This window comes from Cyprinodon tularosa, unplaced genomic scaffold, assembly GCF_016077235.1.
Source record: "Cyprinodon tularosa strain WSP-4 unplaced genomic scaffold, ASM1607723v1 ctg35, whole genome shotgun sequence".
In the NCBI taxonomy this organism is placed as follows: Eukaryota; Metazoa; Chordata; class Actinopteri; order Cyprinodontiformes; family Cyprinodontidae; genus Cyprinodon; species Cyprinodon tularosa.
This window is the reverse complement of record NW_024039063.1, coordinates 425,523-437,247: the sequence shown is the minus strand read 5'-3', so window position 1 is coordinate 437,247 and position 11,725 is coordinate 425,523. Positions and strand designations below refer to the sequence as shown.

Sequence of the window (11,725 nt, the reverse complement as noted above, 5' to 3'; positions counted from 1 at the left end):
TTCATGCTGTTGGTCTAGCATTATCTTCAAAACTAAACTAAAAGAATACCCAAAAATAAACTAAAACAATACCGCATGACATCGGTTTCTAAATATTTATTGTTAGGTCAACCCTGGTCACAGAACACAGGGAAACTAAGAACTTACCAATGCCTTTTTTTATTTAAAGGAAAGCTCTGCCCCTTGAAAGTGAACAGCTGGAAATGAATCAATAAAGTGTTAATCACTGGCGATAGTTTGAATGATTTTGTGAGAAAAGAAATAGATTAAACATGTTTTTCATGTTCTTTTGGAAACTTGTTAGAAAAATAATCTAATAAGGTTGTTAAGATCCTTTTTTAAGAAAATGGGCCTTTCTTAAATTGCATAGTGATTAACCATATCAGTTTTTCCCAAAAACTTGTAGTGTTAAAAACAAAAATAAAAAAGAAGACATTTATTCATTCGTAACGTAAAAGCCTAACTATTCTGACCACGTCCTTAGAAAAGTTTTTCTTCTTTCAGGTAATATTAAGTAAACTAAAGGCAAAGTTGCTCTTCCTTTTACAAGATAATCATATGTGTGTTGGGGATGGAGGGATAGATGATGAAAAAAAAGAGGGAAAGTTTAGGCTTCTTTGTTTTCAGGCCTTGATGTGAGACCAGAAGCTTTCCTTCACTCCTACTTCCCTCTTTTCACCCTCCATCGTTCATTAGACATACAGCCAAACTTTTCTCCTTGTTCCCCTTCCTTCTTTCTTTCACTCTTTCAGTCTCTCTTTTTTAACCTGCCGTCCTCCTGCTCTCTCACTTTCAAGTTTTCCTGTCCGCTCTTCATCTTTATTTTTTCCACCGTTTTCCGTCTCTTCCTCCTGTTCACCTCCTCCACCTCTCCTCCTCCTCTGCCCACCCATACTGTCTCTGCAGGGAGCCGCTTCACACTGAGAATGAATCAAAAGGCAAAGGGGAGAAATATCCTTTCAACATGCACGCATACGCACACAAGCACTTGTGCACGTACCTATACACACACAAGCACACACACACCCCAACAGACCGGGAGGACTGTGTGGGAATGAACCAAGGGGCCTCGCTCAAATCCCTGTCTCTAGGCAACGAGTGGGGATATGCTGAGGGAATAGCATTAAAGTTGTAGAAAAACACACAAAGACAGACACACACACTTTCAGGCTTACTCTCTTTCTCTTGGTATTTGTGAAACCAATCAGAAATGCTGAATGATACTGAAAAAAAAGGTGAGTGATGCATGTTGCCATGATGTGTTTAAAGGACTCGCTGAGCATCAAACCAGCACAGGATGTGGAGGTGAGCAACAGCGCTAAGATGTGTTGAGAGACCACTGCATGCGTGCAAATTTCAGCACAACAAATAGTCACTTGTGGTTATTTTAAATGAGTGTGTGAGTACGTGCGTGTTTGAAAGGATGACTGCTTGTCTTTGCTCAAAAGTGTGTGGGGGTGTTCGTGCATGTGTGTGTGTGTGTCTGCCACCTCTGCAGCTGGCCCTCAATCAGCAGATTAATAAGCTTTGTTGCCACGCCGACCGGAACCTACTGACAACCATCCAGGCCCAAGGCACTCTGGGTAACGGTCTGACTGGCCGCAAGCTGGTCCTGTTTTTACAGCTCTGTTTTATCCCACACCATGCTCCTCTATTTATGTGGAGGTGTGTGTATGGGTGTGTGTGTGTGTGTGTGTGTGTGTATGATGGTTAATTGCTCTTCTTTTGCCAATGACATCACTGTGGCCACAGATGTTTTTTTTTTTTTCTCCTTGTTGGACCCCCAGAACGGACACACAACACAAACACGTAGATTCATATAAAGACTCAGGAAACACTTTCAGACTTTTGACTCGTGTCCCTGTTCCTTGCTGAGTCTATTTTTACGCTCTCCTCTCCATCTTGCCTGCTCTTAAAAAAGAAAAGAAATAATCTGTCCTGGTTTGAAGGGAAATCCTGTCAGTTGGAGACACCTAAACTTTAGTCCCCATAAATTTCTTTATGATTGTTCAGCCTCGACATCTTTTCTACAGCCTAACCTCCCTAACTATTAATATATAGACAAGGCCTACTGTTAAAGCAGTTTTAATTGAATTTCTTCCAAAAATGTTTATATTGCAGCTAAATAACCCTGTTTTATGACAAAATTAATAAAAACTGCTTTTATAAGATCAACACTGAACTCTACAGTACTTGTTAGTAGTAATTTGTCTGCCAACAGATATTGTCAATAAAGAAAGTATTTGACTGATATAAATAAATATATTTAAATCATTTCAGTAATATAGTGCCAATTCAAAGCCATTGTCATCTTACAACCCTTCACATGAAAATGTAGACAGTGACAGGCCTACTGTATGCAAACAGAGTATTCAGATGATTTAGACAGAAACAGATACATTTTCTTACAATTGATAATATATTGCAGTAAATGTCAGTTCATTATCCCTTTTGGCAGAAATAGCTTACAAAAAATTAAGTTTTCAACTTTGCAGCAATATTTCATTACAGGGAGCAATACCCTTCTGCCAGGAGGATATTTCCAGCAGAACCTGGGATAGTGTAAAACGCCGTCTGCTGTGACCGATTGGAGGTTTGCAAACACACAAACTACTCAAAACCACTGTTCTTTTCTATTAATGCCCTTTTTTCTAATAAAGTAAAATGGTAAAAATAATAAATATGGAACACACAAAGAAACAAAGCTTGAATAAAAAGCCAAGAAGTCAGCTGAAATCTTTCAGTATTTAGAACACAACCCTAACAGCAGCTAATTTAGTCCCAACAGATGACTTATTAAAAGAGTTCTTATTAGGTATCACAGAAAATACATTTTCTTTGATTGAAAACAAAACGCTTTCAAAACACTCTATTGTTACCAGCTATACATAAGTCCTTATGAGATATGCAAACTTCTGCAGGCTGCAGAGTGACACATCAAAGTCTTAAAAGTGGATAGATAATTTGATCAGATGCGCCATGAGGAGATAAACTTATTTAAAAAAAAGCATGCAATAGCATAAAAGAATATCAAGGTAAACATGACTGCTTATATAACATTACAATAGACCCTTAATTAGCTGGTAAGATTTTTCTACTTAGTGGGGGGAATGGTGGCCTAGTGCTTAGAGCAGTGTGCTTGTGCTCTGAGAAGATTGCAATCAACCCTACAGCCTGCACTCTGGGTCCCTGAGTAAGACCCTTAACCCCACACTGCTCCGCTGGCGCCACACAATGGCAGCCCCACTGCTCCCAAAGGGGATAAGTTTAATGCAGAGGTAAATTTCTCCAGGGTGATATTAATACAGTTAAATTATTAGTTATTATATTTTAAGTGATTAACTCCCCACTGCTTCTACATTTTCACTGCACAAGCCTCTTCTGCTTGAGAAGAGCATTAAAAACGTCATTTAAATGTTGCTGCAAAACATTTGTACAAAACAGTATTGAGAAAACATAGTCTGGGCCAACTGACCAAAATGGATGCATTTGCACACACCATGTTTGGAGGATGAATAAACTGTAGATGCACATAAACCGCAACACTACAGACAAACAGTACGGTTTAAACATGTAGAACAGAGTTTCACAGTAATGGTTAAGTTTTAGACTTTAGGTGAGTCAGAGGACTAAACTTCAAGCAGGGGATTTGGATATTTTAGTAAGACATCGTCTCCAAATGCAGTCGATCAAAATCTCAATCACATTGGGCTGAGAGAAAGATTTAAATCTTCTATATTTCATTTGTTTAAGAGAGTTGTTTTGAGTTGTTAAAAACATCCAGAGTGATTCCACGTCAAGAGTCCCAATAGAATAATAATTACTTCCTACATTTTTTTCTATAAAGTATGCTTCTACCAAAATGACACTTAAACTGCGTGTTCAAAATAACACTGAGAGGAAATAAAACATCTTGTTCAGTTAGATTTATCTTAAACTATCATCAAGCACTTAAGCAACCTTTTTCTGTATTGAGCACTTCTCTTAACTTTTTCTTAACTCTTCTGCTTTCCTCTCATGTTTACTTTCAGACTTTTAAGGTCATCCCCACCTCATTTTAAACTGTTTTAAACTTTTTAGCCATACAATTTTAATCCTACAGCAAACTGTTGACTTTTCTAGGTCTTTTTTTTTTCTCCCTTTGGGCTTTGTGTTTCTGACCTATGACCTCCCTTGCTGTGGGCTACAAAGTTGATGTTCTCGCTTGTTCACCTCATTGTGCAGTCTTACCCATTGTAAGTCATTGTTGCTGCAGCAGCAGGCTATTTTTCGCTCCCAAACGAGAGCTGAGGTCACTGAGACAAAGCGGAGAGAGCAACTTACAGGTCAAGTCCAAGGTAAAAGCCAGAGAAATCTATCATTCATGAGGATCATATTAGATACAAGATGGAAAAATAAACTTTTTCTCAGTGTGTCTCAGTTTCAGATTTTTAAAACCATGAGAAGATTATGAAAGAAATAACAAAATATATTATGTCATAGAGCCTTTTAGTTTATTCATTAAAGAAAAAAATGAAGAGTATCTCAATGGGGTAGTAAAACTGAGAAAGTTTTCACTTCAAATCCAATGAAGAGTTGTTTCCATGTTTACATTCATTCCCATAAGACCAGTTGCCATCTTGTTTTCCATCATCTCTGTTTATATACATCATTTTCTCTGCAGCATAGTCTTTTATTTGTCTCACACCGATTCAATCACAGTTCTTGTTTTTTGTTTTTTTTTAACTGTCACCACCACTCAGTCATTTTTTGTCTTCTGCATCAAGGGCGCATGAAGTAGCAGTGCTCCCTGGTGGCGGACAAGCACTACAGCAGAGGTTTGAGGAAACTTGCACATCATTGTCTCATCTTTCAATGCCTTCTTATTAGCTATGTCTAAAAGAAAAAAAACAGAAAAAAAAACTATTGACTTCAAGTTTGTACAGAAATCTGAATAAATATCTTAGTATCCTGTTTTCCTTTTCTTTTTCTAAAAGTCCAAGAAATATGCAGAGAAAACTTTTTATATTCAAGAAAAGTTGAGGAGCTTGAATATATAGTTATATGAGAGGAAATTACATTTGAGTATATAGAATATAGTGAATATAGAATATAGTATATAGAACATAATTCATTTTACCATACCAAAAATACTACTCTCACTTTAACCCCTCTTTATTCTGCTTTAAAGCCCTGTCAGACTGACTGAAGTCACATTAAAGGAACCGCACCATCACAAGACACCAACTTCTGTCAAGTCATGTGGCGTTTTTCTGTCAGATCATTCCTCCCAGCTTTAAGTTCTGACGTCCCTCTTAGTGCCTCTTGTCTTCATTCAGCCTCTCCTCAGGTGTAATAGAGTCATGTGAAACCGCTTGCATAGCAGTTTCCTGGACTCACGTGGGATTTTCACAAACAGACAAGATGATTGACATTGTTGGCCAAATAGGAGAACAAGTCCCTGTCAGCACATTTGCACTTCAACTGCATTATATTTGTTTGATAATTATATGCATTATAAAAATGAGTGGAACAGAATGAAAGGAGGTGGAGAAAGAATAGCAGAGAATCAAAGTAAAAGTTGAAAATGACTTGACATTTGGTCCAAGTTAAATTAAGCATGACCAAATGCCGCAGACTGCAGACCTCAGTGAAAGCTACTTTGTCTGACCAAGCTCCTTCTCCCTTAATGAAGCTAAAAGAGTCTTAAACAGCTTAACACGGTGTTCAGGTTTCTACCTGTGTAAGGCTATACAATGAGTGTAATGATGCACAGAGCAATGATGTGTGCGAGGATGTGTGCACAGGATAGAAAAACTCTGTGGACAAAAACTTACTGTATGTATGTGTATGCGAGGGGGAAATTGTGTCAGGGAAAACAGAGACGACATCAGAGTCCGTATTAGAGGATAATTACAACTAAACAACGGGAGCCTGTTCCCATGAAGAATCCAGGAGGATTATCACCGCTTATTGCTCCTTTATGTTGTCCACTGTTTTTTTTTTTTTTTGTGGATGTGTGCCCAACTTGGTAGCTTGCCTTAAATGGCCTCTGCATGGTTTGCTGGGACGTCTTTAGGTTTTTTCTCTGCAATGTAAACCGTAGAAAACTTTACAAATTTGCTGATTTCTACTAGCTCTTTGATCTCATTGTTATGCTTGTACATTTCATAATATCCATTGAATCTGAATCTAAATCCTTTATCGTTTCTTTTTTTTAAACTTAGTGTTATGGAATCATTAGCAAAAACAATCTTCCCAGCTTAGACCACCTACAGGGGTCCGTTTCAATAAGCAGGTTCACTGAAGTTTTCTAAATCTGAAATTTGGGAAACTCAGAGTTTTCTGTTTCACAAAGAGAGTTTCCTCAATCTCTGTTCAAGTTAGCGTAGTAACATTCTACTCAGAGCTAACCTGGTCAGGAGCAAGTTTTGTTCACGACAGTCAGAGTTCCTGACCTCAATCAATTTAGAGTTGGGGATTTGAATCTGAGTTTGTTAAACCTGCTTCTTGAGACGGACCCCAGGTGAACCTACATATCCACTCACCTTGGATCAAAAAACACAAAGCATGCTTTTCCTCACTCACTTTTTATTTTATTATTTTTAGGAAACACTAAAACATATCAGTAAAGAATAGTAAAAACAATGTGCCAAGAACAGAAAGAGAACTGCAGACTTCCTCGCCTTATAGGGTATAATTTCTTAAAACTTTAAAGGTATTATGGAGGATTTTCATAATATTATGGAGTTTTTGAAAAGACCCGCCCTCTCCATTTAATAAAAATGCACATGCACAACTCTGTACCCGCTTCCGAAACGGAAAACGCATTAAATTAATTAATTTTAAATACATTCAGGAATATTAATATCATTTTCAGAGACATTTCTTTGTGGTTTGATTAAACTAAAACTATTGCTTTATTAAAAAACTGGTAAAAGAGAAAAGTAGGAAATGTGCAAGCCAAACCACACCATCCGTTAAGTACATAAAAAACGTGGCAGCATCATTTGTTGTATGCTTTTTGTTGTTGAAGGAAACTTAGTCTAGTAGGATTACTACTAGATGTCAGCACATCACATAAGCAAGCTGAAAACTTCAAAAGGGATGAAAATATTTCACTGAATATTTCACAGTATTTAGCTTAGGTCTTTTTTCTTTCTAGCTTTCTTTACAGCACATCATATAAAAATTAAAATAAATAAACACAGAAAATCTAGCTTCAAAGTAGCTAACAAACATTTCTAAATACTGAAACTAAAAATGTTCAATATGCTTAAAAAAGAAACATGTATTGCTCCAATGTAGACCAAACTCTCTTGAATGAACAACGCAACTGTAAATAAAACTGTTATGGTTCTCCCCTTTTGGACTTTGAGTTTTCAGTTATCTAAGTCATTCTGTTTTGTTGATCTTTGGTTTATTTTCCATTTTGTGTTATATTCAGGGCAGTCTTGGGTTGCTCTCTTTTGCCTCCTGGGGCCTGTTTCAGAAAGGAGGTTAAGTGAAAACTCTGAGTTTGTTAACCCTGAAATAAGGGAAACTCTGGGTTTTCTGTTTCAGAAAGGGAGGTAAGTTAAACCTGAGAATGGAGAGTAAATCAAGCCTGTTTCTGAAAGAGAGGTAACTTATACTCAGTGTCAGTTACCATGGCAATTTACTCTGTGAACCTAACCTGGTCAGGAGCAGGTTTTCTTCAGAAAATCCAGAGTTTATTTTGGTCTCCTCCCCTTTTTTAAAGAGGAAGTGGTGTTTAAACACCTCATTGATTCTTTGGGGACATATTCATTGCACAAATTTCAGTCACGTAGTGCGCATCAAAGGGAATGAAATGGCATGTCCTTTTATGGATGATCCTGTTGACGAAGAGGCTGTATTACTTTGTAGGGAGTTACATTTATGTCGGGAAAGGATTTTGAGGCCCAGAGTGGATTTTATGTCATATCCCTATCCATTTTTATTTGAGCGTTACCGTTTTTCTTTACAGTCAATAAGATACATCCATAATCTCATCCATCCTTACATCAGAAACATCAACCATCGTGACCGTGCTCTTACATCCCAGCAGATTCTTTGCGTTGCCTTACGTTTCTTTGTGAATGGAAGTTTTTTTTATAACATCGGGGATGCTGAACATATTAGTAAGGCTACTGTTTGCAGAGCGGTAAGGAAAGTGTGCCTCGCTCTTAAGCGCTTTCTGAGAATTTTTGTATCGTTTCCTGGGCACAAACCAGTGAGAGTCATCAAAGAGGAGTTTCACAGGATTGCAGGTCAGTGGTGTATAAATCGGTTTAAATGAGGCTAACCTGATAAATTACATTCAGTTAAGAATATCTTGCTGTGACCCCTGGAAGTAACCTAATAATTAGAATTCCCTTTAGGATTTCCGAATGTGGTTGGATGCATTGATGGCAGACATATTCCGATCATTGCACCTTCTGAAAATGAAGCGGACTCTGTAAACAGGAGATCCATCCACAGTATTAATGTGCAGGTACACTGACAGCCTACTGTTTCTAATGGTCAAAGACTACACCACAATACTGTAACATCTCTCATTCTTTGCACTGTCAAGATCATATGTGATGCTGCACATATAATTACAAATGTGGAGGCCAAGTGGCCTGGTTCTGTTCATGACTCAAGAATCTATCGGGAGTCAACCCTGAGCAACAGACTGGAAAGGGGTAAGTAAATGTATATCCTTTACACATATTTCAATGTATGCACTAAACACTTACAGGGGAATTTCTATGCAGCTCTAAAGCAATGTGAACTTTCTTACAGGAGAGATTGATGGCTTTCTGCTGGGAGATAGGGGTTACCCATGCCGACCAAATCTTATGGCCCCTTACCCAGAACCTGAACCAGGCCCACAGCAGCGCTTCAATGTGGCACACTGCAGGACGAGAGCCCGGGTGGAGATGACCATAGGCCTGTTGAAAGCACGTTTCCAGTGCCTACGTCACCTCAGGGTAACCCCTGAACGGGCCTGCGACATTATTGTGGCATGTGTTGTTCTCCATAATATTGCCATAATTAGAGGGGAGCAACACCCTGCCCTACAATTACAAGACCCTGAGGAAGAGCCCATCAACCCTGCAGATTTCCAGGATGGAAGGGTAGTCCGGGATATGATATGCCGCAATGTCTTCTCAGATTAATACACATGATATCCACCACCACCACAAAAAAAAATGAATAAACACAAAATCACAGCAATTTATGGTGTTCTTTATTTCATACAAATGCAACCACAAAATAAACTAATTAATAAACAAAATCACAGCAATTTATATGGTGTTCTTCATTTGCTAAAAAAAAAAAAAAAAAGATTTTAAAATAGTTTCAATACTTCCTAGAATTCACCTGTGACCATACACTCACCTCTAGCTTTAGTTTCAGAATGTCGATTTCCAGATCTGCCTTTTGGATCTGGCGGTCCAAGTATACAAGTTCTTTGCTGTTTTTTTCTATCTTTTTAATAAGAAGAAGTCTATATAACTCCTTAACTGGCAACTGAAAATACATTAGATTAGAGTCACATCATGAATGTAGTCTACAATTCAGAATGAAACTGGCATTTACTGTAAATCACTGAACTGTGTCCATCTGTGCACCAGAAGTTGATGGACCTTCCTCCTGCTGTTCTTCCACACTCTGGGGTGTAGAGATAAGAATGACCATTTATGGATATAAACTTGGATTCTATAGGCTACTCCACATATAAATGTGAATGTGTAGATTGTTTGATGTGTAGACAAATAATATTAAAATTACCTCTCTAGGCCTGTCTGTGGCAGCAGAAACAGTTTCTTCATCCCCATCATCCTGTGAAGATGAACATTTCATAGAGTACACTTTATAATACTATTTGTCATAATTGATGGTGTATGGAGTAGGCTACTGACAACTGGATGGGGTACTGTTGGGACAGGAGGCTCCAAGAGGCAGATATTACCATCCGAATCTGTTGGGACCAACAAAAAACCCAACCCAAAGTAATATAAATGGAAATATCACATTTAGTCTACATAAAAAAATAACACTGTAGGTAGACCTCTTACATTTTATGAAGGCACTTAAATCTTCTGGAGTGACTGGCTCTGATGAAGTCCCTCTAGGAATTCCCTCAGCCATTGGCCTTCCAGCATTTAGGCTCAGGGCCATCTCTTCTGCATTTGTCAGTGGTGGTGGTGCAGGTCCTCCCCCTGTTTTACGAGCCTCTGCCTTCTTTCTGTTGGCTGAGTAGAAGTCAAATGAGAATGAACATTTAGACCTATGTCAAAAATGCTGCTGCACTGCTAGACACTGAATGCCATTTAGTCATTTAATATGTCAAATATTTGTAAAGCCAGGTAGCTACTCTACTCCCATGATGTGCTCAAGGCTTACCTGCTTGAAGTATGTTTTTATATTTCATTTTCAGCTGCTGTCATGTTCTTTTGATGCCTTCAGGATTGCACCTATCCATGAAAGCTAAATTAGGTTTAATAAAATACTGTTCTTCCAGTTTCACCTCTGATATTATAACAGTTGGGTAAGTTACTCTAAAATAGTTCTTAATTACTAACTACAAATTTTATCTTCAACAAGTCTAATTAGATTAATGTAATAATTACTGTCTCTAGAAAGTATTGGTCTACTTACTAATTTGTTTTACTTACTTATTAATTACTTTCTAAATCCCAAATCAACCTCAACCACTTGAACAATACAAGGAGAGAGAAGAAACTGCACTTCTAATGCTTTCAAATAAACAATATTCAATTGCATGAATTAATCTTAAATTGACCAAAGTGTGTAACTAGAGGGAGAAAGTTCAAATCAAAATATACCTTTTAAAATTTGATATTAAATCCACTATTGTTTTATAGTCTTTAATTTAATTACAATATTTATATGACTTAAGTAACTTAATTCATTACACCCAACACTGTATAAAAGTAATTAAAATGTAAACTTACGCATTGACTCGAGCAGCTATTTTCACCCAAGCTAACTCTCTCTCCTTCGCCGCTGCAGCCGTGTTGTTTTTTTTTTTAAATACATGTTCAAATTCTGCATATGCTTGCATAAGCACATCCAGTTCTGCTGGTGAGAAATATGCACACCTTTTTTTGTCTGACGCTGTTGCCATGGTGACTCGTAATATCTGTGCTCCATTGATAATGGCTTTTTATAGTTGTGGTGCACGCGCCTAACTCAGAGTCAGTCAATTTAGAGTTGATTGAACTAACTCATTTCAGCTGTTCTGAAACCCAAAACACAGAGTTTCCAATCTCAGGATAAGTCAACTCAGAGTTCAAGTTTTAACTCAGAGTTGGTTGAACTTCCTTATTGAAACAGGCCCCTGGTGCCTGTCTGTTTTCCCCTTGCTAGTCACTTCTATCCCCACCTGCTCCATATCAGCTGATTACCCCAGTCTTTGTTCTGTCTTCCATATATTTGCAGTTCTTCACTACTGGTTCCTTCTTTGCTTTGCTCCGTGTATGTTTCTTCCTGGCATCTCATGATTTTTGGTTTATTTGTTTTGGTCCTGAATTTGTACTTTTGCTGTCACCAGAGTTTAAGTAAAATCTGCAAAAACTCATCTCCTCATCTCTGCAATTGGATCCTCAACCAACCTCCACCAAACCCTTACAAGAACTACTTATACTCAATACTTCTATCTTCTAACAGTAATAGTATTATGTTTCACTTAAGTGTCTTACAGTTATAACATTTTGAGGACTTTGAGAGATAT

General features: G+C 37.8%; 1 protein-coding gene and 1 long non-coding RNA gene across 2 annotated transcripts; one reads left to right on the top strand and one right to left on the bottom strand.

Annotated features, from left to right (window-relative positions):
- The first annotated feature begins 7,717 nt into the window (after positions 1–7,717).
- On the top strand, positions 7,718–9,201 carry LOC119789899 (putative nuclease HARBI1). The gene is made up of 4 exons (XM_038295095.1): positions 7,718–8,249; positions 8,361–8,473; positions 8,555–8,666; positions 8,767–9,201. Exons 1-4 carry the CDS (start codon positions 7,811–7,813, stop codon positions 9,141–9,143), a joined length of 1,041 nt encoding a protein of 346 aa, XP_038151023.1. The 5' UTR covers positions 7,718–7,810; the 3' UTR covers positions 9,144–9,201.
- On the bottom strand, positions 8,989–10,087 carry LOC119789900. Its single transcript, XR_005281657.1, has 3 exons — positions 9,891–10,087; positions 9,760–9,810; positions 8,989–9,639 (listed from the first exon to the last, which is right to left on the bottom strand). It is a non-coding gene; the product is annotated as an uncharacterized LOC119789900 (long non-coding RNA).
- Positions 10,088–11,725: the final 1,638 nt, after the last annotated feature.

Coding starts and splice junctions, on each gene's coding strand:
- LOC119789899 (XM_038295095.1), top strand. CDS start 7,811: ATGGCATGTCCTTTTATGGATGATCCTGTTGACGAAGAGGCTGTATTA. Junction 8,474..8,554: donor TCCACAGTATTAATGTGCAG/GTACACTGACAG, acceptor TGCACTGTCAAG/ATCATATGTGATGCTGCACA. Junction 8,667..8,766: donor GAGCAACAGACTGGAAAGGG/GTAAGTAAATGT, acceptor ACTTTCTTACAG/GAGAGATTGATGGCTTTCTG.